The sequence below is a fragment of the Artemia franciscana genome, chromosome 4 (assembly GCF_032884065.1).
Source record: "Artemia franciscana chromosome 4, ASM3288406v1, whole genome shotgun sequence".
NCBI classification, from domain to species: Eukaryota; Metazoa; Arthropoda; class Branchiopoda; order Anostraca; family Artemiidae; genus Artemia; species Artemia franciscana.
Window position 1 is genome coordinate 37,489,858 of NC_088866.1, and position 27,672 is coordinate 37,517,529.

Genomic DNA, 27,672 nt, shown 5'->3' on the forward strand with positions numbered 1-27,672 from the left:
CATGAAGCTCTTACTAACTTTCAGAATTCACTGAGAAGCTACTATTCTCCGTTATGAAGCTGCTACTGAAGACTTGTGACTTAGTTTCTTCTGTGTTTCAGGATACGTTCTTAAAGAAGTGGGGCAAAATTCTAAGTTTTGCATACAGAGCAAGATTTTGAGGAGGGGGCAATCCTCTTCATACACATAATAATTTATGTTCGTTTTAAGTTTTAATGTTGTTCCTTACTTTCAGTTGAAAAAACTTGTTTTTTTTTCAATTTAATTTCTGATCGTTTTTAAGTAATGCCCAGAAATCTGGCCTCACCTCCACGGAAAAATACCCCTCACCACAGAAATTTCCTCTAGACAATTCAATCCCGGTGAAAATTTACCTCGGACAATTACCCTTAACAACTCGGTGCGTAAAATTGAGACGGGAAAGAGAAAGCAAGACATTTAAAAAGAATTTTGTATAGGAATTCTGGCAAATTCCCCCAGTGTATAATTTACACTGACAAGTGTACCCCCTGGAAACTTCCCTGCCCATACAAAATTCCCCCGTGAAATAACAGCCAGCAAAAAATTGCACCCCCTCCCTCCACCTGCAAATGTATACATAATTCGCAATACCAAATATTTTGTGTAAAGAATGGGCAAATACTATGACTTAACCTTCCCCCTACGGCGGGGGGGGGGGGGTTAATGTTATATCCAAAGGCATAGCTCTTGGGCCTTTCAATTATGTTGAGTAAAATGGCTATCTCGAAATTTTATCGGACGACTTTGGGAAAAAAGGGGCAGGGGAGGGTTCCAGGTTGCCCTCAAATCTTTTTGGTCAATTAAAAAAGGCAACTGTTTTTATATCCGTTCAAATAAGCCCTCTCACGATATTCTAGGACAACTGGGTCGGTACGATCACACCTGGAAAAAACAACAACGAAAAAAATAAAATAAAATAAACACGCATCCGTGATGTTTCTTTTGGCAAAAAATAAAAAATTACAGTTCTGCAGATAGGAGCTTGAAATCACTACATAAGGGTTTTCTAATATATTGAATATGATGGTGTGATTTTCATTAAGATTCTAATACTTTTAGTGGATGTTTCTCCCTTTTTTCCAAAAATCAGCAAATTTTTAAAATGCGTATATAAAATGCGCATAAAAGGCGTAACCTTTTATCAGCAAAACTAAACTTAATGAAACTTATATATTTAAAATCCTGCATAATACACCAATTCTTTTCGTATATCTATTAGTATCAAATTTTCGTTTTATAGAGTTTTGGTTACTATTGAGCCGGGGTCGCTCCCTACTTACAGTTCGTTACCACGAACTGTTTGATTTCTGTTCATTTTGAGTTTAATTTATTTATTGATAGTGATTTGGGGTAGTTTCGCGCTTGGAAGAATATTTGACTTTATTTTTGCTCATTCTTGGCTTAACGGAGCTTTTAACTTTTCAAAGAAAAACTTGTCTTGTGAAAAGTTTTTTTGAAATTAGTCCTAATAAAGATCGCTCCCCTTTTTCAAAATTTATGTATATTTTCGTGTACTAATAATTTTTGCTGGGTAACACTAAACTTTACAAATCTTGCAGATTCAGAATGAGCATGTAAAGAATAATTCTTTGGCGCATACATCGTTATTATATTTCGATTTTTCAGATTTTAGATTTATATTGTTAAATGTGCATAGAGGAGGGTGCAGCACTGTATAAAAACTATGTTTACTCATTCTGGGCATTACTTCCTTTTTTTGGAACATATTCAGTGAATGTTTCTTCTTTTAAAAACAACCTCCCTTTAGCTGTGGCAACCTGCTTCGTAAAAAACTTTTCTAAAGTGGTAGTTCAGAAAATAAAATACTGGTAAACATACATTTTATTTAATGTCCTAAACTACAATACATAAATACCGAAAATCCAACTATATGTAGGTCAACTAACACAAGCTATCGTATGATAAAAACACAAAAACAGCCAAATGAACAAAAGTCTAAAAAATCTGAACATCGACTAGAGAAAATGAGAAATCAAAAGACTATGATCAATATTATGTGTTCTTATACCATCAACTGCAAAAGAAAAATACACTTCAGCTTCAACTGCAAAAGAGTGAATATACACTTTGTCGGCCCGTACATATGGGTACCGAAAGCAGCTCTTGGGTAACTCTAAAATCGATTTTGGAGGTACACAGGGACCTTCAAAATCTTATATGTGATTCAACTTTCTCTCAAGTTCCCTTAAACTTGTCCTTTATGGTTGTCTTCTGGAATAAGCCCATCAAGTCGCAGAGGGGCATACATGATCGTGTATGGCAGAGGTGCGTAAGAAGTGAAGATATCGAGATCAATGAAAATCATAAGAAAAACTCCTTTAATAGACTCAATAATCTGTTTCAGTCAATTTGAGCAGAACTCGTTCTTACTCAATAATTTATCTAAGTACCGAAGCAGCCTGACTTGGCCTTTCATTTTTATGAATTGAATACAGTTGCTAGAAATGGGCGCATTCTTTTACCAATTTTATATTATATTTGTAAAAATAATAGAAAAATACGTAAGAGTTAAAAAAAACAAGAAAGTAGCACGCAAGAAAAGCTTTCCAAAGTATTCTCGTCGCTAAATATGTATGGCCTCCTAATCAAGTTCTAAGCACAAAAGATGACTCCAGAAAAAATAGAAACACATATGCGTCTCCCTCTACTGCACAATGAGCCAAAATTACGAATTGCTTTAAGGTGACGAAATTAACCTGAAACTTCAAAGAAAGAAAATGAAAATGTGAATTCATGCGCTGGAAAGATAGTAAATGCAAGATTGAAAGGGTGTTTCATTTGAAAATGTACATGAGTCATTAATTGCACTTTTTTTATTTTAACAAAAAATTACTTTTAGTTTAGTGGTGTATTACATCCACAGGAGCTTTTTCTTTCGTTTGGGATGGAATCAATGGAATCAGGGGCTGAGGGCAAAAGCCATGGATTTTTCTGTGAAGTAAGGAGGAGGTAAACTTGAAAGGGAAAGTTTTTAAACTAGTTCAAGTAGTTTTTCTTCTGTTTTTGGCAGATTTTAGGTATTTTTGAGTCGTTAAGATTTGGCATCCATTCGACTCTCCAAAAATAGATCCCTACCCAATCAGACCCACGTGAACTTCACCCAAAACTTCTTAAACTGTTCTTAAACACGTCATATCGTATTTAAATTACTAAATGCTTTCGATAATTCACTAGTCATATCTTTCTTTGACAAGATTATGTCAAACAAATTACTAATCTGACAAAGTTTTCACAAGTAAAATATTATTATTGATAAGAAGAATTGAGGAATTAATCTATCTGAAACAAGGAATTGATCTATCTGTAAGGGATGTTACAGTAACTTAAATATAAACATAATTATGAAATCCATTCTTTATTATTTAACAAGTTTTCATAGAGCTTCAATGCACGTTTGATGTAACCATTCACAGATATTCATCTGAAGACATGTCGTCTTATGGTATTCAAAACGTGTTATGTGACAATTTTCACCAAATGGAAATTTTACATTTATGTTCTTAAACTCAGTAGTATTCTATTGAATAACTCTATTCTTAAGGATCTTATTTATTCGGCGGATGCTTTTGTTCCTTTTTTTTCCCGTAATGCCTTATATCCTGTTTTCTAACTATCTGTGAAGTTGGAAAAGGCATTGTGAAACAATTTGTTGCTAAAACAGCAGAATAACCAAATAACTTTTCTTTGGCTGCTAAGCAAATGTGTTGGTACCAGACGGTCACCAATTCTCCACCACTCTGGTCTGCCTCGCAGAGCACTGCTTATTCCACCGTGCGTGGTACACTTCAATGCACATGCTACACCTTGAGCCACACGTTGGCGCGCATTTTGATATGCACTTTTTGAAAGGCTATTCTTGTGTATTATTTTACGACTTTTGAATTATTACCACCAAGATGTAATGAAATTGAGAAATTGAGAATTCTCGGCTAACTTGTAAAAAAAAAAAAATCTATCTGAGAATATAGACAATCTTGCACAAATGCAAAAAATTTTTCACGGTGGGGGGGGGCACAATCAAACTTTTTCGAGAGGGAATGATAGAAAAGCAAAGCTAATATGATAATTTGAATAAGAAATGCCCATAAATTCAAAAAATTTAGATCTTTGGGGGTCAACGTCCCGAGCCCCCCCCCCCCCATTTCTGTAAATGATATTTTTATTTAAAGATGTTCATTTACTCAAGTATGGGATACAAAATTCAATATATTTGGGGGGAAGATAAATAGTTAAGCAACATTTAAAAAATCAGCACATTATTATTTTACTACGGTTAAAAGTCTTATAAAAATTGCAAAATGAAATTTAAAAGCTAGAAAATCTTTGAAATGCAGAAAAACTGTCATGCAAAACTTGATCTTTACTGTCATCAATTTAAGATTACGAATAATTTAATCATATTTTGATAAAATTAATAAAAAATTAGCCAGAGCCATCATTACGATACACAGGAGATCATCACGTGGAGGGGGTGGGGCAAGTCCATCATAAAACCTATACAAGATGAATTATACGAAATTATATAAACAAATATACGGAGGAAACCCCAAAACCAGAAAATTCGGAGAGTTCGCACATAACATGGGCACAATTATAGGAACTAAAAAGAACTCAAAAGCTTACAAGAATGTGCTCCTTCACAAGCGAGTTATTCAAAAAGTGTTTGACTGTAAAATAAATAGAGGTTTTTTCTTGGCTTTTAAAGTCGGATACATGTCTTTAATCATACAAAAGTAAAACATTCACATCTATTATTGCGATGAAAATTATAAAGTGATGACAAAGAAATTAGATAAATGATTCTTATGAAAATACAAAGCGGTCTCTTGCAAAAACAATTGGAGATACATAATATTATGCAATACTTATTAACACATATTTTGTACGGTACGTACAAATTTAGAAGCCACAGTGCGTTGAAGTAGGAGTCAAAGGTTCGAATCGAATAAGGCCACTTTTCCTGCATGCTTCCACTGTTTTAGCCGAATTCTCATTCTTAAATGTGAAAGGATTTGATGATGAATGTGACGGTGCGAAGGGATAGGGTGTAGGAACGCCAGGCGAAGAGATATTGAATGGCGGATTTGAGTTGGATGGAAGTAAAAATGGAGTCACACTACCAGATGGCGCATTTAACCGTCGCTCTTTAAGAGGCTCTACCTCACTCGTCCTAAGTTCTAACGGGAGTTTGATTTCCTCAACATTGCGCATTTTCCCATTAAGTTCTTGCTCAAATTCAAGTAGCTGACCCATGAAATTAAAATTAGGTGATATGATCTTTCGTCTGGTTTTCACAAATGTATATGCATCAACCAAAGTCATTCCGCATTTGAAGATGAGGTAAGCAATGGAAATAGTTGGTGACCTCGAAATACCAGCGTGACAGTGAATTAATACTCCCTGATTTTCTTGACGTGCGGCATCTAGAATAAAAAATAAATGCATGTTATGGAACGAATATTCAGCGTTGTATCTGGAATGTTTAAATATCTTAAGGTTGTATAACCTAAAAACTGAATGTTATTGGTAAGAAATGAAGTTTGTTTTTAACCAAACCCTATAGTAGGCTATACAAAACTAACATGCTTCGTCAACCAGTATCATGAGTAGAATGAGGTTTGTATTTTAGAACAATAATTATAGCTTTCTTGAACTAATTTTATTGAGAATTGATCCATTCGAACAAGCACATCACGGTTCGTCAGAATCAAACCAAATTCAACAAATATTCAATTATATAGCAAGTATAAAGCCTTCGTAAATGGTATTTTAAAAAGTGTTTGAAGAAAAAATAAGAAAAAAGTAAAAAGTCATATTAAGTGTACCACGCGGGCGGAAGAAGTGACACTCTGAGATGTCCCCTAGGTAGCAGATGGTGGGCAACCAGTCGTCGTGGTGTCCATCTTACTTCAGAAATTAACTTCAGAAATATTGTTGTTTTTCGAGTAGAATTCTAGAATTCCCTAAAAATTTCATAACAAATGACTTCTTCATTGGCATCAATTCACCAGAATTTAAAGTCAAAATAAATTTGTCAGAACCTTGGAAGGAAGGGTTAATTTGCAGTTTTTTCCTTTTTTCAATGGAAGTTACAAAAAACGAATTTTTTAATGAAAATATCCACAAAAATTAATTTTCCAAAATCTGGGGGGGGGACATGCACCCCTTCAATTGACACCAGTCGGCTCCCTTATTTTTTACACTGATTACAGGATGAAATGGTACCATTCTTTATAGCTTCAACGTTACAATAGAATTAGTTTCTTAATTTGGTTTAACTGTACGGCTTGATCCTCAGCTGCGGAAAACATTTTTCCCCTGTAGGCGTCGAAAATTCTGAAAGGTCCCACAAGGGTCTCAAAGTCTCCCAGAAATCATTATATTTTTCCTTCGTGTAGGCGTATTCGAGAAATGAGATTCCTTTAATTCTGGAGACCGTGGGCGAATTTCAAAGAAGACTTGTAGTAAAAAACAGTCAATGGATTGAGGGATTAACAAGCATCATACATATAGACCCCAGGCAAGGAGCCATGGCTTTCGTCCGGGGGAGGGGGTTAAAAAGGCATGAAAACCTTGTTCATATACATATTTGTTACTTTTCTACGAAACGGACAAAACTTTCAGGGCACAAGCGAAGGAGGTCGAACCCGATACCTCCCTCATGGATACAGCCTTGGATGAGGGCAAGCTTTATATACAAATCTTCAGGGTTTTATGCAAAAATCTTTTGGATTGGAATGTATTTGATATACTATCTAGATGTTTAACAAAATGATCAGACCTTGCGCATAAATTAAGTTTATTATAATGACAAAGTAAAATTCTGGTGAAAAGAAAATGGAAACTGTTCTAAGTCTGTGCTGTTTTATTGTCCAGCCTTGTCATTCATTACAATAACAAAAAAAGGATCAAATCTATTTCCCAAAATTTGACCTTTTTTATCCTAATAAAACATAACATACTCTAACATGAACATAACTTTAATTCCTGACTTCAATGCAACTGTGCACAATATTTGAAATATAAGCATTAATAAGCTTCTTTGCTATATTGCGAATTACAAAAGCCTGCTTCTACTCCATATTATTTGTTAAAGCCAGAGACACCATCTCAATTTTCTTACACTCGTATCATTGTTTGATCATGAATGAGGCCGCTTAAAAATATTCAATTAACTCTTAAATTGCTAACGCGGTTTGTAATATTTGCAATTCCTCCCTATATAATCGGTTCTACTTTATAAAGGTAAAAGGTAAAGGACACGGCATTGGGCTTTACAGTCCGTACCGGCGGTGCTGATCTCCGTTTCTTGGCCCTTCAGCCAGGAAGTACAATGGGGGTTGGGGGCCAGCCATCCTGTGCTTTCGCACACCCTTCCTGTTTACCTTCCCCAGATTTCTCCAGGTACCCATTTGAAGCTGGGTCGACTCTGGCTAAGCTTACAGAGTCACGCCACTGACCCCCGTCCCAAACTGAAGAATTGGGTACACTGGGATTCGAACCCGCGTCCTCTCAGACAAGGGATCCCGAATCCAGCGCACCAACCCACTCGGCCAGGACGGTTCTACTTTATACGAGTTTCTTTTATTATCCCGACCAAGGATTTCCGTCGGGGTTTCTCAGAACCCTAACATTTAACAGAGGAATACTAGAATTTTGCAAGATTAAATAAAGCTACGATGAATACAAGTGAATTACGAAGAAAAAAAATTGAATGAAATGCTGGTTGAATGAGATATCGATGAAGTCCCAACAAAGACAAAAAAAAAAGACACTGACTTAGATTTGTGCCAATTTTCCTTATAATTTCCAACTTGGGCTATGGCTTTCTGAGGGCAAAACGAGAGAGTTAGGACAACAAATATAAACGGGCTAAATCACAGTCATTAAAAAAAGAGAAAAATGCACATATTTCCGCCAAGATCTACATCGGTAGACATAATTCAAAGTCAGAATGTTTTTAATCTTTTTTTTAACTTCTTCTGTTCTGGCCAAAGATGAAATCTTCGAAGATCAAATCATCAAAGATAAAATATCCCTTTGTATCTATTAGTATGGCTACTGGTTAGTTTGGAAGGGTTCCAGCGCATTACTACTACTACTACTAACAACTCACCGCAGCACCAAGCGGCCTGAGGCCAACACAGCTACGCACTTTCCCTTTCCATCCCGATCTATTCAAAGCCTCTGTCTTTACACCCTCCGCCGAAGTTCCCATTTCCTCTAAGTCTTTCTATATGACATCTTTCCACGCCAAACGAGGACGACCTGCTTTCCATTTAGCCCTAAACGGTTGGCCGAAAAGGATAATCTTCGGCAATTGGCTATCCTTCATCTGCATGACGTCCCTAAGCCATCTCAACCTATCTGTCACTATAGTCATAGAAAGCAGGATTGAACCACATTTTTCGTAAAGCCTACTCTATGAAATACGATCAGTCAGTCGGTTACCCAGAACAATCCGTAGGAAATTTCTCCGGAAAACATCTAGTAAATCCTCATCCACTTTTCGGAGCACCCATGCTTCAGAGACATATTTGACCACTGTCATCATTGTACCTTCCAATATTCTAATTATTGTTGACAGACTTGTCTTCCTATTCTACCGAACTTTTTTTAAACTTAGATATAACACCCGTCAGTCTTGGCTATTCCACTTTTAGCATCTTCACTGCTCCCACGTCTTTACTAATAATACTACCAAGATAATTGAAGCTGCCCATCTGATGGATCTTTTCGTTACGCAAAGTCACCTTTCCATCTTCACTTATTCCTAGCCCGAGTGACTTAGTCTTCTTAACATCAAAATCCATCAAATAACAGTCCATAACAAGTCCATCAAAATGATTCATATAAAGGGAGATAGAACAAAATCCTGCTTAACTATTGATTTAATACAAAACCAGCAGCTAACCTCACTTCCTGCCTTATCCGCAACACTGTTATTCTCGTACATAACACTAATCCCTTTGATGTATTTGTCACAAACGACCGCTTGCTTATAATCAATAAAATTGAGGACATAAGGTGTTTGACAACTAAGACACTTTTCAATTATTAACCTAAGAGTGAAAATTTGGTCGACACATCCTCTACCTTTTCTAAAACCGCACTGTTCTTCTCTCAAAACCTTGTATACACCATCTCTCAGTTTAAAAAGTATCATATTACTATGTAATTTGCTATCTACAGAGACCAGACTAATGCCTCGATAATCAAAACACTCACTCTTATCACCTTCCGTAAAGAGCGGTTTAATTAAGGTTTTCCTAAAATCGTTAGGTACTTCCTCTTTGTAAGAAATCATATTCATAATCTGCAGTAACTTATTTCTAACCTCAGAGCAACCATATTCATGAAACTCATTTGCCAAACTATAAGCACCTGGAGCCTTATTATTTTTTATCCTTTTAGTACTTTCACTACAAAACAAATCTTTCTTCACATCCATGGTATCAAGCTTTTTCATTTTCCTCTCTATCTTTTCCACCAAGTGTATCTCGGTTTAGTACATTCTCAAAATGTTTTGCCCACCTCTCTTTAAGTCTTTCCTTATCACTAATCGTGGCCCCGTTCCTATCGTCAACTGGGACAGGTCTGGATTGACTGCTCCCTCTCAATTTATTAGTATGCCAGTACAAAATTTTACTATTATGTCGTTTAGCTGCATCTTCCAGATCCTCGGCAATTTTATCCTCGGCCTCAACTTCACACCTCCTTAGTTCATATTGTAATGCTTTCTCCACTTTCTTTACATTCCTTTTGTTTTCGTAGAACCCATCATTAAGATAATTCTTATACAAGCCCCTTCTCTCTGCTAAACATAAAGCTTTTTCACTAATATTTCTAGCTGCAGTCTGAACTTTCTTTCCTAAGACACCATCAGCAACTTCACAAATTGTTTTTCTAAAATTATTCCAACCATCTTCCACATTGTCAAATTCTAAACTCCAAAGTTTAATATTCAACTGTTCCTGGAAAGTTTCTCTCAAATTTTCATCCTGGAGTCTACGAGCATCATAACTTCTCGGGAGGTAGTTACCCTTCCGAAATTTCGGCTTTCAATTAACCCTAGACAATACTAGATGGTGGTCTTTACTTTAATATCAAAACAGCACTCCTATATACCCTAGTATCTTGTATTGATACTGCCATGGTTTGCTACAACATAATCGATAAAGTTTGCTGTCTTACCATCACGTGAATACCATGTCAACTTTAAGGGGCCATTTTATGACCAAACACCGTATTGGTTATAAGTAGATTGTTATACCTAGAAAATTGCAAAAGTCTGTAGCCATTACTGTTTTCTTGTCCAATATCAAATTTACCAAGGCTAGGATACCATCCAGCCCTATTTCTACTGACATGGGCATTAAAATATCCTAAAAAATGCCATAATTCTACCTGGGACCCTGTCTATTTGCTCCTGTAACTGTAAGTAAAATTCAGTTGAGTCAGTAGTATTTCCGTCAGTCGGTTCAACAGGTGCATATACTACTATATCTGATACCCTGAACTTTTCAATCATAAAATGTGCAATTAGTATTTTATCATTAATACCTTCCCAGCCTAAACAAGACTTAGCAGCTTCCTTATTCATCATGAGCCCTACTACCTGTCTATGTACCCCATCCTTTCTGCCTGAGTAAACAAATTCTATATAACCCAATTTCATACTTCCTACCCATGGGATATGAGTTTCTGAAACTTCTAATAAGCCTAGTCCGACTCTTTTAGTACAGGAAGATGAATACAATTTACATAGGTCCATAAAACAATACAAAACATATACATTGAAAAAAAAAAAAAAAATAAAAGAGAACCTGTCTCAAGCAACAAGCTTATAACAATTATTATTACTATAGTATATATCCCGCAGGGTTCTATGATTCATGCTATTTATTTGAAGGGTTCCATTGGGGTAAAGGGGTTGAGAGGATTCGAAAGACCAATCAGTCTGTTCGACAAAGCAAAATTTACTGGTATTCAGTAGACGATCTCCGAATTCATATTGCACTAAATTTTCAAATAGTTCGTGGTAACGAACTGTAGTAAGGAGCGACCCGGCTCAATAGTAACCGAAACTCTAAAAAATGGAATTTTGATACCAATAGTTACATAAAAAAATCGCATTTTAATGCTGATTTTAAATATATAACTTTCATCAAGATTAGTCTTACCTATCAAAAGTTACGAGCCTGAGAAAATTTGCCTAATTTTTTAGAAAATAGGGGAAAACACCTTCTAAAAGTCATACAATCTTAACGAAAATCAAACCATCAGATTCAGCGTATCAGAGAACCTTATTGTAGAAGTTTCAAGCTCCTATCTACAAAAATGTGGAATTTCGCATTTTTTGCCAGAAGACAAATCATGGATGCGTGTTTATTTGTTTTTTTTTTTAAGTTTCAAGTTTTAAGCTCCTATCTACAAAAATGTGGAATTTCGCATTTTTTGCCAGAAGACAAATCACAGATGCGTGTTTATTTGTTTTTTTTTTTCCAGGGGTGATCGTATCGACCCAGTGGTCCTAGAATGTCGCGAGAGGGCTTATTCTAACGGAAATTAAAAGTTCTAGTGCCCTTTTTAAGTGACGAAACAAATTGGAGGGCACGTAGGCCACATCCCACGCTCATTTTTTCCGCAAGATAGCCATTTTATTCGTCATAATCGAAAAACCTAATAACTATGTCTTTGGGGACGACTTACTCCCCCGCAGTCCCCGTGGGAGGGGTTGCAAGTTACAAACTTTGACCTGTGTTTAAATATAGTAATGGTTACTGGAAGTATACGGACGTTTTCAGGGGTATTTTTTTTTTTGGTTTGGGAGGGAAAGTTGAGGTGGGGGGGATTGCGTTGGAAGATCTTTCCATGGAAAAACTTCTCATTGGGGAAGAAACTTTCAATGAAGGGGGCGCAGGATTTTTTAGCATTTTTTAAAAAAACAATGAAAAAATAAATATGAAAAGTTTTTTTCTACTGAAAGTGAGGAGCAGTATTAAAACTTAAAACGAGCAGAAATTATTGCGCATATGAGGGGTTTACCTCCTCGTAATATCTCGCTCTTTACGCTAAAGTATTTTTAGTAATTTCAACTATTTATTCTACGGCCTTTGTGATTCAAGGGTCATTCTTAAGAAATTGGGACAGAATTTAAGCTTTAGTGTAAAGAGCGAGGTATCGACGAGGGGTGAACTCCCTCATATACACAATAAAAACATACGAATATAGAAGTTCGTTACGTAACTTAATTCGTAAATTACGTATATTTTTTACTAATGAAATTTCTGTAAAAAAATTAAAAGTTCTAGATGCCTTTTTAAGTAATCAAAAAATTGGAAGGCAATTGGGCTTCCCCCCTCTCTCCTTTTTTCTCAAAATCTTCCGATTAAAACTATGAGAAAGCCATTTAGCCAAAAAAAAAACATTAATATGCAAGTTTCGTTTTAATTATTTATGTGCGGAGGGCCAAGATCAAAACATGCATTAATTAAAAAACGTCCAGAAATTAAATAAAAAAAAAAAAAAATTCTAAATGAAAGTAAGGAGCGACATTAAAACTTAAAACGAATAGAAATTATTCCGTATATGAAAGGGGCTTTTCCCTCCTCAACGTCCTGCTCTTTACGCTAAAGTTTTTTTTTACTGTTTTAAAAAGTAGAGTTAAGAGAAAGAGTCAAACTTTAGCGTAGAGAGCGGGACGTTGAGGAGGAAAAGCCCCTTTCATATACGGAGTAATTTCTGTTCGTTTTAAGTTTTAATGTCGCTCCTTACTTTCATTTAAAAAAACTTGTGTTTTTTATTTAATTACACTCAAAAGGACAGGTATGGTATTAACCTCAACACGTGAAATGATACTGAAACGACCTCCTCCTCAGTCCAATAAGTATAGCCTGGATCTTGAAATAGGAGGGGTGCACAATAAAGAGGGTGTAAACATAAATCATTTTTATTCTAATTTTGAGAAACTTTTAAAACGTTTCATATATATTTAGATAAGGTGTTTTCTGGGTAGATGTTACTTTCCCGCCACCTGGCTAACCCCCACTATGGTTTGTATTCATGTCCTTGGATTAGGAGTCTTAAGGATTAGGAGTGATACTTAAAGAGTATCCCTGCCTACATTTGGTGGTTAGTATCGGAATAAATAGAATCTGAATCTAGTCTTCCGTAGATATGAATCCCCCTGGGTGCCACCATCCGGCTGCTATAGGCACTAAACACATTGAACCATGCCGCCACTAATGATAGAGGTTTAAGACGTCTATAACACCCTTTCTTTTTCTAAGAGCACTTTATTTATTTTCTTCTTTTAAGAGTCTGGAGATCATCACCTTCCTATTCATCTCTTCCGCCCTGATATATTTACTAATTCAAAACGACCGGATGCCATTGCTTTCTTAATACAGAAACCGTTAGAAATCTTTTCAAAACATTCAATGAGTTTCCGCGATTCCGGCCTGTTTCCGGGTGCACTTCCGGGTATTGTTCTAAGGTGATTACATTTTTCACGGAAGAATAGGAACCCAACGTATTTGTATTGGGTTGGTGCCGTATTTGTATGGATTCGCTTTTTGGGTGTTTCGACAGCCTGTATGGGGCTTACTATTTACTTATTCTGAATGTCAGCGGGGGTTTATCCTATCCAAAGTGTGTCAAAGCAGATTTACAAACTTGAAATACTCTCCGATGTAAGATCAAATTAGCATCTGTTGCTAATTCTGGTAAAAAACAAAACAAAAAAAACAAAAAAAAAAACCTTGAATCCGAGTACAGCGTAAATTTAGTTTATTCATTTTAAAACTTAACTTTTCAAAATCGCTAGTCATGTGTCGTAATTGGGTAGTTGGTTGACAAATCCCCGAAATCAGAACCAGTGTTGGCAACGCGGTAAAACATTTTGTACATTTTGGTTTAACTTGCTCCTTTCTTACTCGGATGTTTGTTCAAATTTAAGTTTATTGAAAATTTACTTCTTGCTACGATTCATATTATCCGTTTGCGGTATAAATTTAGTCTGAAGAATGGTCGAATTTAGTTAAAATCATTGGCAACCTTGATCAGAGCCATCAAGTTTTTAAATTTGTTTGTCTGAAAGTATAGGTGGTATATAAACACAGTTTCGGGTTATGAAAAGTAGAGAAGTTAGTGCGACTGAAAGGAAAAACAAGATTAAACAAAAACTGGAGCTTTTAAAGTGAGTTCATTTTTTCCAAAAATGCCAATATCCGACTTTCTTTTGAGGACTATAAATTCGGACATTCGTGCAACAATTCTAGTTTAAATAATAAATTTTTAAGGGGTTGTTTATTCCTCTGTGTCCCAAACTTTACGCGAAAAATACGTCAAAAACGGAAGCCCATAACCAAAATGGTATATAAAGGAAAGACATTCTTCTTCAATTTTGGCTCCTCTCGAAGGAAAATACGGGCTGATGGTGCCTCAAGGCATAATTTTGGGTTGCCACTGAAGCAATCTTATTAGGCTCTACATTATTGGAACTGTGCAAGCATAATAAACTGCGGTATAAATCTAAGATCGGGCTATTAAGATGGAAACATGCTAAGAAAGCAATTGTTACTTAATAACAAGCAGAACAATTATGGTTAACATATTTGACTACAGCCCTACTATACTTTACCCCCAAACCCCCTCCCTAATCTGCAAATATATTACCCATCTATATATATTTCCCATGTGCTTTCCGGTTTTGACTTTGTCACAGTTGAGTGAATTTGGGGTCACATGGGTTGAAACAAGAGTGCATTACGCCTGAACTTCATGTTGAGATATACACGGGATAAATTCGAAAATGGTGTTCTTATGTCCTCTGAAGTAAAACTATGACAAACACACGTACACAAATGAAACACGTCTTCAATTCAGGTCAAATGCTTTTTAAAAACAAATTCGAGACCGTTAACTGATCTGGTTACGAAACTGAAACTGAAGTTGTTTTTGTCACCAATATTGAAATGATTAAAAATAACATGGATGTTAATTGATTTGTACATACGATTCCTGAATAGTAGATGTTAATACCGTTACGTCACTATTACTGCTGCTACCAACAACTCACCGCTGCACCAAACCACCTGAGACGAACACAGCTACGCACACTCCTCCTCCATCCCAATCTATTCAAAGCCTCCCTCTTTACAATTTTCCAGGAAGTTCTTTAAGACATCCTCCCGCCCCAATCGCAGACGACCTTCTTTCCGTTTAGCCCTAGACAGTTAGCCAAAAAGGACAATTTTCGGCAACCCATCATCCGAAGAACGTGACCTAGCCATCTCAAGCTTTCTCTCGCTATAGCCTTAGAAAGCGGGACTGAATCAAGCTTTTCATACAGCCTACTGTTTGAAATACGGTCAGTTAGCCGGGTACCCAAAACAATCCGTAGGCAATTTCTCTGGAAAACATCTAGCAAATCTTCAATTGCTTTCTGGAGCACCCGCGGTTCAGTCATACTTGACAACTGTCATCACTGTACTTTCCAGCATTCTAATCTTGGTTTGCACACTTATCTTCCTATTCTTCCAAACTTTTTTTAACTGTGAAAACTGAGCCTTGGTTATTCTACTTTTAATATCTTCATGGCTCCCAGAGTCTTTACTAATTATACTACCACGGTAAGTGAAACTGTCCACCAGATCAATCATTTCGTTGTCCAACGTCACGTTTTCATCTTCACTTATTGCTAGCCTTAGTGATTTAGTTTTCTTAACATTTATTTGCAAACCTATTCTAGCACCCTGAATTCGCAAAACCTCTAAAATTTCATTCATTTTGCTCCCACTTTCATCTAGGATGCTTAAATCATCCAGGAGTCCAGAAGAGTTCTTCCTCCCCATTTGATTCCGTGGTCTTTCATTGCCTTTCCTGGCCTTTTTAAGGCAAAATCCATCAACATGATCCATATAAAGGGCGATAAAACACAACCCTGCTTAACTCCTGATTTAATACGAAACTAGTTGCTGACCTCATTTCCTACCTTAACCGCAGCAATGTTATTTTCCTACATAGCACTAATCACTTTAATGTATTTATCAGGTATACCATACAAGGATAAAACCTTTGCTAAAGCTCTTCTATCAACGGAATCTAACACGTGCTCATAATCTATAAAACTAAGGAACAAAGGTGTTTGATAGCACAGGTACTTCTCAAGTATTAACTCCATATCCTCACCCGTTCTCTATTTTCAGACTCAGCACATTTTTTTATTATAGGTCTAGTGCTTGTGATGCAGTAAACTTAACACATCTTTTTATCTTGAATTTTCCTATGGTGAATAATTTCAGCTCTGAACTAGGAAAGACTGTATTGCTTAAGATTGCGTAACATTTATATCACAATTAAAAAAAGGAGGAGGGGCATTATTCATGAAAAATTATGCTGAAGCTGCATTGAGATATTTAGAATGCTTTTTACGATTTAAGAGCTCTTAAAACGTCATCTTATTAAGATAAAGATGCTTCATCTTCTGAACTGGATAGTCAATTGTTTTTTCTAAAATATACACTACTCTACTAGCTTTTTTCTGGTAATATGCCAAATGTGACAAAACTTTCTACTGGATATTCAGTTCTGTATAGAAATATCTAAACAAAAACTTCAGCTTTTTCTTATTCTCTTTTAATACAATTTTGAATCGTAATTATCAGTGAACATTATTATGTGACGAAATAAATGTTTCAACTGGCTACTTTGCAATTTAAGGGAAATTTTTAGTGACGATATTACAGGTTCACCCCATTGGATGACACCCCCTCATTTTTTTTTTTTTTTTTAAGGAAGTACGACGCATCTGAACGCAAGTGCTAATTCAATTGCCCTACTACCTTAAAAACACATGTCATAGGCTTGGGGATGTAGGGACATAAGAGAATTATTTGTGGGTATTCAACAATGTGAAAAACTCGTGTTTTCAGATTTTTTTTTTCAATTTTGATAGCGGAGTAGACTTTACTTTACCCCATCCCCACATTGCCCACGTATGGATATTACCAATTCTTTTATGACTATTGTTGGATACATGTATCAAATTGAGGAAGACTGGTTCAGCTAACTTTTGTCAAATTCAAGACAAAAGGGTAACTAGACCTCCGTTGCCTGTGCAACGGGAAGTGTTGCAGCAACTGTGCCCTGTTCCTTAGGGCACAGTTGCGGAGCAACACGTGCAACTGTGCCCTACGGGACACAGTTGCGGAGCAACAGTGACGCCAATTCGAAGTATTATGTTTCGAGACGCACATTTCGGGAATTATTTCCGGGAAATCTGAAAGAGATACGGAAATAACGTCTTATAGTTTTCTGCTTAACTTTTGATGGTCTAAGCTAGGAAAATATAAAACAAACCAAATTCACCAAAAATTTAAATTGCCCCGAGGGCATGACAAAACTTCCAAATAGAAAAACCCAAAGAAGGAATTTTATTTCGGAGAAACTATTGTAAGCTCCAGTTGTTAGGAGATCGAGACCTGTCAAACCGCCTTGGAAAAAAAATTCTAGCTGGTCCAGAACAGAAGTTACCTCTAGAACGTCGAAACTTCGGAAATTATTTCTTAGAGAACGAAGCAACTTGGTATATAGAACACTTCACTTCTTCTTGCATACTTTTCATAGCACTACTCGATAAAAATATAAGAAACATCAAAATAGAAAATTTGAGAAAATTCAAAAAAAAAATCGGAACGAGATGGACTTTTCCGGAATTATTTCCGGGAAGTCTGTAAGAGCTACGGAATTTTGCGCTCCGGTTCTCGAAGAGACAAATGAAAGTTCTACATGAGTTCAGCATAACTGTATTTCTAACAAGTTTATTTCCGAAGCTAGGGTCGTCTTAACTTGACGCCAAACATCGAACGCAGAGTTTCTAAGAAAAAAACGGTTTTATTTTTTTTTATGGAAAACTGTTAGAAATTTTAGGAACTTCTCTGGAACTTTTTTACTCTGTTTCACGTTTCCCTTCCCTCTGAAAAATCTCAGATTTTTAACTCTTACCACTTCGGAGCTACAGGTCGCTGATCACGGTGAAAAAAAAAAAAAAAAACTACAAAAGCAGTAGTGTTGCTCCGCAACACAATTAACTTCAAGCATAGGTGACTTCGAGATACAAGAATAGTGTTAAAATCTAACTTCATATCCAGTCGTTTCCAAGAAAAAATTACGCATTGGGTTTTCCACTAAAGGTATTTTTGAAAAAAATCAAGACTGAAAACACACTGGTTGACACATGCAAATATACTTGGCTATGGTATTAACAGGCAAAAACTCAGAATAAATTGCTTTGTTGATTGGTGTTTATTAGTTTGTTTGTGTCTCCTGATAAATTTACCTAAGCTAAGACATGAAGGTAGTTTACGAAACCTACGATTTGATAAATTGTCGATTTTGATAGACTTCTTAAATTGATAGTTTCATATTTATGCGATCAGAACCAACCACATAATTTTGATTACCCACAAAATACCAAAGGTAATAGCTTTCCAGGACGCAATAGCATATTGGGTTAAATACAACATGGCGATCCTTAGCCCTCTTCGCTAGAAATATTTCGTTACTTGAAAAGGACACCATATGTTTTTATTTCCGTTCAAATATGCCCTATTTCAATATTCTAAAACAATTGACTTAATACGACCAAACCTAGAAAAACGAGAAAATAAAAGATACATCAGTCTCACCATCCAAAAATATGATTTCGCTTGTTGTTCCCAGGGGAGGGTTTCAAAGCTCTAATAAAGGGTTTGAAAGTGTAGTTGATGGAGTTACCATTGTGTAGCTGTAGTTGTTAAGAGTTAAATCTCCCTAGCTCCATGGTTGGAGTCAAACCTCCAACCATGGCAATTTCAAAAGTGTAGTTCTTATTTCCATTTGACTTCATTTTCAAGAGGTTTTCACATTTCCGGCTGTTTTTCGAAATTCTTAGAAATTTCTTCTCACAGCAAAAATGACTGATCCATTAAATCTGATTGAAAACAACGCTTTTCAAAATAGCGTTGATGGAAGATATTTGTCAATAGACAGTTGAACATTTCGTATTCAATGGCCTGTGGTTGTTTCTTTACAAGGTTGCAGCTACTGATGAAAACTAGGGATATATGTATATGATCAGAAGGATAATTCCATGTAAACTTTGCACCGGCAGTAAGTTTTTCGTCAACGAGGAGAAAATATTTAGAAAACGCAGAAAAGGATCATACACATGATTTTCATTCGGTAAGGGAAACTACAGAAACATTATTTTTAGTTCGGTTCATTTTTAACCATCGGTTCATTTCCCAGCTCTAAATGGGTACCTAGAGAAATCTGGGGAAAAACACGGCAAGCGTCGGACGATTTGCCCCAGACCACACATTGCACTCCCAGGCGAAGGCATCGAATCAGGAGGTCGGTACTTGCGCAACGCAGTCCATTGCTCAGCATGCAAAAAGTTCTCTTTTTTAAGGTTTAAATTTCACGCCAAGTGAAGGATTGAACCTAAAAACCCTCCTGATAAGCTACGGCGTAGAATACTATCCGTTTAAGCACTTTGTAAATTTGTGTTAAGCAAGCATAACCCTTATTCTTATTTTATTCTTTTTGGCAGTGTAGGCAGTAAAACAATGTATTTAGTTAAAAAAATCGTTGAATACTTCCATTGTGGAAACAAACCCCACGACGGTACAAGCGAGAAAGATATCCAGAGACGAATTTTGCCCCAGACTTTAGACAGGGAGGAAAAATCCACAAACAGTGGTTTGTCGAAGGGGTAAAATGATTGGCAGCATAACAATCTGTACTAAAAGGAGAATAAAAGGTTCGGTATCTATAACTTACAAAGTGGCTTGTTATACTAGGCCTATTGAGTTCATACGAATTTTCTTCCTTTTCTAGCTTTTTGATAAATTTGCACCTAACCCTCCCCCGAAACAGATTATTCATACATGCCTAGGAGATATTTAAGAGCAACAATACTAGTTTAAGCATTCAATTTTAAGAGGCAGTTTCTTCCTCTGCAATGTTGCCAGAAGGTGAGACAAACATAAGTCAGGGCCTTTGAAAAACAAGCCAAAAATTAGCCAAGGCCTTTGAAAACACAAGCCAAATAAACCAAGCAACATTTTTCTAACAAGCATCAAAATAAGCTAGTCTGGTGGGAAATAAGCCAATGTGGCAACTTTGCTGACGTGTATCAACACTTCATGTGAAACACAGGATTAGGATAAATTTTCATCAGAACAAATCTTGTTGTTTGTTTTCTACGTTTTCCGTTAAAACTTGCACCAACCCCTCTCCCAAAAGAGATTAAACAAATGTACCTTATAGTGGAAATGACCGCAATTCTGAAGGTACTTTCTAGCCAGGCCTACTTCTAGTTCTACATATTTTCCTCCCTTGATACATTGCCCACTAAATACCAAGTACACAGCCCCTCGAGTCCTAACATAACTTACTACTGTCAGTAAAGAGCGTAATAATTTTAAATTTCATTGCCTTAGACACGACTTCAAGGCACTATTTTCAAATAAAATTCCTAATACGTACCTCAAAGTGATTGAAATATGTACTTGGAAACAGATTTATTATAATTTGTTAAGCAGAAATAGAAAGTGAATCACATCCCTATTATCAATGAGTATTTAAAAAACACATATGTGATAGGAAGTTTGGCATTAGTCATTGATATAACAGGAAATTGGTTTTCCGCTTTTAGCTAAGTGTGTCTCTAGCGCCCATTGCTTGTTTTAACGCAAGAGGCAACCAACATTTTTATAGGCCTAAAAAATGTATTTAAATATAAAATGGTTGTATTTGTGCCTATTGGATCCCCTTTACCTCAAAATAAGATGGATTTCCTCCAAAATACGATCCTTGCTGAGTCCATGAAAACACTTTAATATATTTGTTAAATTGTTTGATCTTACTTGGGAACAACCTAATAATTACATTAGGACCTTCATGGTTCGAAAACCTTCAAACTATCAAAATACTACAAAAATCTGACACCCAACCCGCGAAATTTGAATACACGAAGCTATCCCATTTTTTTTTTTTTTTTTTTTTTTTTTTTTTTTTTTTTTTTTTTTTTTTTTTTTTTTTTTTTTTTTGTTATCTGAAGTCGAATTTCGGCTAATAACTAGAGATGGAACTGGAGTTCAAGCTTTGCTTTAACTCGAATTTCGAGTCTTTGATCAATTTAAAATCATGCCAACGAAAAGGGCAATAACTAAAACTTCATTGGTTATCTAAGAATTTACACAAAAGATTATTTTGTCGCAAAAAAAGGTCAAGGTGAAAATTATTCAAATTAAAATTATTCGTCAAAGGAAAGAGTTAGTTTTCTTAAAAAAGAAAACCTTCAAACATTCAGAATACTGCAAAAATCTGACACCCGACCCGCAAGATTTGAATATTGCGAAACTAACCCATTTTTTGTCATCTGAAGTCGAACTTCGAGTAAAAGCTAGAGATGGAACTGGAGTTCGAGCTTTACTCTAACTCGAATTTCGAGTCTTTGATCGATACAAAAAACATGCCAACGAAAGGGGTAATAACTAAAATTTTATTAGTTATCTAAAAATCTACACAAAGAATTATTTTGTCACAAAAAAAGGTCAATATTTAAATTATTCAAAATTACAAATTAGACTAAAATTATTCGTCAAAGGAAAAATTTAGTTTATTTTTTTAAAGGAAAGCTTCAAACTGTCAAAATACTACAAAAATCAGACACCCAGCCCGCAAGATTTGAATATGCGAAACTACCCCATTTTTGTTCTGACATCTGAAGTCGAACTTCGGGTATAAGCTAGAGATGGAACTGGAGTTCAAACTTTACTCTAACTCGAATTTCGAGTCCTTGAGCAATTCAAAACCATCCCAACGAAACGGGCAATCAGTAAAAATTCCTTGGTTATCTAAAATCTATACTAAGGATTATTTTGCCTGAGGAGGAAACTTTCGTGTTTACCAATTTTTCAATGAAAGCATAAAAAAAATCCATTTTTATTGAAAGTACTGAAAAGGGTACTTTTGAAAAGTTCCGAAAAAATAGATTTTAAAAATAACCTTTTCCAGTATTTTCATTAAAAATGGTTTTCTTGGTATTTTCATTGAATAATTGCTTAAAACAACAAACTGAGAGTAGAAGGTCAAAATACTGGAAGGAGGGTAATACCCATCTTCAATTGAGGCCACTGAAAAGTAATTGGAAGCTTTCAAGCTCAGTAAATTGAAAGCCAATGTAAGAAGTTCAATAAATGATTTAACGGTAAAATTGAAAACTTAATGGGCCGAAGTGCACTCACACAGACAGAACTTTCCTTGGAACAAAATGACCCAGTACTAGTCAAACGCATGAGGGCATACTCGGGCAATATGGTATAAAATCCCCTCTAAGAAATATTCAAGAAAATTCTTTCTCGAGGTTTAAATAAATTAGAAGTTTTGACAGTACAGTCTTTGAGATTATACAGCCTCAAATTGACGTATTAACTAAAATATTTTTTATTTTTCCATTTTTATATTCTTATTATTCTATTTTAATATTTCTTATTTTTGGTCGTTTCTTCTTATTAAAGAAGTCGATAAGGACTCAGGGAATAAGGAGTTTTTTTCAGGGAGCCAAACTGGTCGGGAGGGGTCAAAATTTAAAAAAAGAAGAGTATGTACGAATTATATGAAAAATATTTAAGATATTATTCAAACTTAGAAATTTTTGGCAGGCCCCCTTCTGTGCATGTCCTTGGGTCGCAGTCATGTTCACATGTTCCCATGATTTTAATACACGAGTAAAGAATTGACAAAATACTAATGGACTCATAACTACTAACTAACTAGAATACTAAGTTATTAACTGGCTTTCCAAAATTGCATTTCAGTGACTAATAAGATTTCATGATGGGAGCGTTGACACCCAACATTTTTCCGAAGACGGGTCAACAACTAAAACATTTACTTTAAAAAATAACCCTACTTTCAGAGGGGGGCATAATCTGAAAAAAAACACGGGAACTAAGTGAATTATGTGGAAAGTATAACAAATCGTAGTATTAACTGGCTTTCCAAAATTGCATTTCAGTGACTAATAAGATTTCATGATGGGAGCGTTGACACCCAACATTTTTCCGAAGACGGGTCAACAACTAAAACATTTACTTTAAAAAATAACCCTACTTTCAGAGGGGGGCATAATCTGAAAAAAAAACACGGGAGCTAAGTGAATTATGTGGAAAGTATAACAAATCGTAGTAAGGTCATATAATATTAATATCTCACACCATCTCCCTCACTCCATATACAAGCCTAGAAAGGCAGTAGAGAAATCTATCTAGAAGTTAGATGAATGGGCAATGTACAACATTCCAGAACTCATCATCACCAAAGACAATATGTTTCAGAAACAACGGGTCCTTAGCAAACGAAAGAAAAATTTGAATAATAAGTTTTTTTTAAGGTTGGAGCACGGGAGCCAGTAAAGGATTTTCAGATGGCAGAGGCATAAAAAAAACGAAAAAAATTTGACAGAGAAATTTCACATACTTCTTTTTGTTTCTAAATAAATTGTTTAAGCTTTTGGAAACACCAATAAGTTGGATTTACATACTAAATGTCACAATTTGATTTTCGAAAATTGGAGACATTTCTATTTTTGAAGTTCCTCTGTGTTGTATTCGGTGTTTTCTAGATCACACTTTAATACATGGTATTTTGTAACTTATTACAAATAATAAAAGAAAAGAATTAACAGAAAGAAGTCATCATAATCTTTAATGTTCTATTTATTGACGTCAGTAAATTTATTAAGGAGGAAGAAGAAAGATTTCCCAGAGCAATGGACTACCAGATGTTTTCCAACATTTATACGTCAAAATGAGAATTTTATAATTAGATACAAGAACAGGAGAAAAGAACTGACCTGAGGTGAATATCTTTCAGAATTAATGTGATTCACTAGAATATTTGTTCTGAAACTCTGTCGTAGCAATTATATTTTTAGGTCTTTGACACATGGGCAAAGAATGTATGACATTCTAAGAGTCTGATCAATTTTAAATGTATTTGTTTAAATAAACAAGAGTTCACATAAGAAACTTTGGACAAGTAACCAATTATTTCTAAAGGTGTAATATGCATAACCTCAATTTCAATTGGGGGTGGGGGGTAGTTCTTCTAGTTGACAAACCTGCAAAGGAAACACCTTGTTTTCCATTTTTAACTGACCTTGTTCAGGGGCGTAATTTGCTGTGGGGCAGGAGAGGCAACTACCCCCAAACCCCAGTTTGCCTCCCCCAGTCTAGACCCCAGTGTGCCCACAACCGCTGAAATTCCGTTTCCCCAAAATGTTTGTCAAAACTAAGATAATGCTGCATATTCAAGCATCCAGAGAAACGGATCAGTTTTATTTAGTATATCTTAGCCTTTATGGTACTATACGGCTCATTTTCAGTTTTCATTGTCATTTTCACTTGATTTTGGAAAATTGGTTTCAACTTTGCCTTCCCCTAGGATTGTAACGAATTACGCCACTGACCTTGTTCCCTAACAGAAACGCCCAGCCACAGTTAGAAATCATCCGAAATTACTAAAATAATAAAGGGCATCCTTAAGCGGCTACGGCAAACAAATTTACTAAATATTCATTTAGAAAGCTTTATTTCTTAAAAGTGCATTTTCAGGCTCAGGAGCACAGATGAGTAGAAAATAACACTTTTTTAATAGATGAGGCACACTTTGCTTAGAGATGGCTCCAAACTACTTAAAAAACTTGTTAGAGGCGACAGATGGATCCATTAAATTGCTAATTACTTGGAAATAGAGATACTCAAAATGTGCCTTTTAGATAATTCACATCCTCCCACTTAAAACCCATCTGATACCAGAGGCAGTTTATGCGAGGGACAGAGCTAATTGCCCCTGGCACAGAAATTTTAGGGGCTAAAATCTTCAATAAACAATCTAGCATTTATAACCATTTTGTAATTTTGAAATTTATTTTTATTAAAATAAAGTAGAGGGCGCAGTTGGCAGTAAGTGTAAGCACCGAAATCTTCATCTTTCCCATACCTTTTCTCATATAAAATAAGAAAAATCAAATTTATATAAATGAAAATTTTGTTTATAAATAAAAATTTCCTTAAAAGTTGGCCTGAAAAATTTGTTAAAATTTGACCTGAAAATTTCCAGAAGAGAGGGGGTACTAATAAAGAATTTCACCCCCGGCGCCAGAAAGGCCAGCAACGGCACTATCTGACACCCCTCTCCCCAAAAATTTAGCCCATGTGCACTAATGATCAAAAAGCACACAAAGAACGGCCATAACTTACCGATAAAATCAAAGGCTTGCTCAAAGAATTGCCTCAAATTTTGATGTCCAGAATCAGCGGCGGGCAAGGTCAGGTACTTAACGCCAGTAACTTTATGATGATCAGGAATGTCTGTCGTAACGTTAATAACGCGTGTAATTCCAAGCATAGACAAACTTTGTATGTCTGCAGCATCTCTGCCATTGCCAAGGTAAACATATGGGAGAATCATTGTCGCAGGGAAATTATTTAGGTCTTCCCGGCTTGGAGTCGGGGAAGGTGATTTGCAGTTACAAGTAGCTGAACAATGGACTAAGCAGACGGGTGGTGATGACACGACGTTGATACATAAGTTTTTGTACTGCTTTTGGAATTCACGAAGACCTCCTATGAATAAATTGAAAAGAATATTACAATTTATTTGTTTTTAACTACTAAGACAAAATAAATCTGGGTACTTACGGATTATATATATACCATGCTCAAGAATAGTTATTTTAATTATAATGAAATATACCGAAATACGATGAAAATATAATGATTTAGCGACAAAATTATGGAAACTACAACAGAGAATTATTGAAAATAGGCCACCTAGAACGTATTATATTAAATACCTAACCTAAGTAACTCTATCTACTAAATATTCAAGCATAACATACCTGCATAGGAGTTTATCTCACTCAGGCTAAGCTAATTATCTCCGAGTGCATTTTACTTTCTTTGGCTAAATGGCGTTCTCAATGTTTTGATCGGACGATTTTGAGAAAAAAGGAGTAGAGGAGGGGACCCAGTTGCCCTTTTTTGGTTAGCTTACTCAAAAAGGCCACTGGAACTTTTAATTTTATTTACAAACGTTTTTATCATTAATAAATACACGTAACTTGCTAACTAACTTACGTAACGAACTTCTATATTCATATATTTTTATTACATAAATGAGGGGGCTTACGCCCTCGTCAATACCTCGCTCTTTGCACTAAAATTCGAATTTTGGTCCAATAGACCCTTGAATCAACATAATTAGGTCGCATAATTAGAATTTGAATAAATAGCTCTTTTGAAATTACTAATTACTTTAAAATTTAGTACTAAATTACTAAGTACTTTAGCGTAAAGAGCGAGGTATTGAGGACGGGACAAACACCCCTATATACGTAGTAGTTTCTGTTCTTTATAATTTTTAATGTTGCTCCTTACTTTCCGTTGAAAAACTTGTTTTTATTTAATTTCTCATTGTTTTTTTTAAATAATGCTGGACAATACAGCGCCCCCTTCATGGGTATTCTCTTACCCCATGATGAATTCTTCCATGGAAAGATACTCCCACGTAACCCCCTACTCCTCACATCCCCTCACCATCAGAAAAAATTCCCCCTGAAAACGTCTGTATACTTCCCAATAGACAATACTATACGTGAAGAATGGACCAAAATCATAACTTGCAGTCCTTCCCCGGGGACTGTGGAGGATTAAGTCGTCCTCAAAGACATAGTGATTTGATTTTTCGACTATGCTGAATAAAATGGCTAAAAATACCGAGAATTTTTGGAGGAGGAAAGGCTACCAAAATAATTTTTGCTAAGAGCAGAGGTAAAGGGGTCTTTACCTACACTTTTACGACCAACATGTTACGGAATAACGAATACATATATGTATTCATATATGGATACACATATGGTCATATGTGTAACGTAGCCTACAAAGGAAAAGATCCACATGGTTCATGACCTAGGGAGACGGAATGTCAAAATTATTTTTCCCTATTCCGGTAAAATTTAGATTTTTGTATTAGTGCCTTATCGCATGTATGAGGCGATATACTATAATAAAAAAAATAAAATAAAGTCACAAAAAAAAAGTAAAGAGCCCAATGAGTTAGGCATAAGAGCAAATAATAAGTAAAGGCACCGGTAAATACCGACGCCCGTCAACCAAGGGCATTTCCAGGATTTTGTGGGGGGGGGGTACATAATTTGTTTTTAACGAATCAAGAATTTATTTATATGCATTTTGTCACGTTTTTACAAGTCAGTCAAAACTTCGGTGGAGGAGGGGGAGGTCAGACCTTGTCGTCAACATCTTTTCTCCAGATAATATTTTGCTTTTTCAAATGCATTGTTTATAACTTGCGATTGAAACAAGCGACTGATGTCACCGTTGCCACGTACCAGTCGAAAAAGGGGGATTCACTTTGGCCACACTTCAATAAAAAAAAAAGAGTTCAGGAAAAAAATTCTATTTTGAGGAGGCACTAACTTCACTCCATCTTTTTTACATCTTGGAACACCACGAATGCATTACAGTTCCGCCACAATTAGCAAAGTTCCCTGAA

General features: G+C 35.7%; 1 protein-coding gene across 1 annotated transcript; it reads right to left on the reverse strand.

Annotated features, from left to right (window-relative positions):
- Positions 1-1,845: 1,845 nt before the first annotated feature.
- On the reverse strand, positions 1,846-25,724 carry LOC136026380 (dual specificity protein phosphatase 10-like). The gene is made up of 2 exons (XM_065702929.1): positions 25,359-25,724; positions 1,846-5,465 (listed from the first exon to the last, which is right to left on the reverse strand). Exons 1-2 carry the CDS (start codon positions 25,567-25,569, stop codon positions 4,942-4,944), a joined length of 735 nt encoding a protein of 244 aa, XP_065559001.1. The 5' UTR covers positions 25,570-25,724; the 3' UTR covers positions 1,846-4,941.
- Between the last annotated feature and the right edge of the window lie 1,948 nt (positions 25,725-27,672).

Excerpts from the sequence above, each read along its gene's own strand:
- LOC136026380 (XM_065702929.1), bottom strand. The coding sequence starts at position 25,569 with ATGATTCTCCCATATGTTTACCTTGGCAATGGCAGAGATGCTGCAGAC. Across the intron at positions 5,466-25,358 it reads GCAAGCCTTTGATTTTATCG|ATGCCGCACGTCAAGAAAAT; the intron begins GTAAGTTATGGC and ends TTTTTATTCTAG.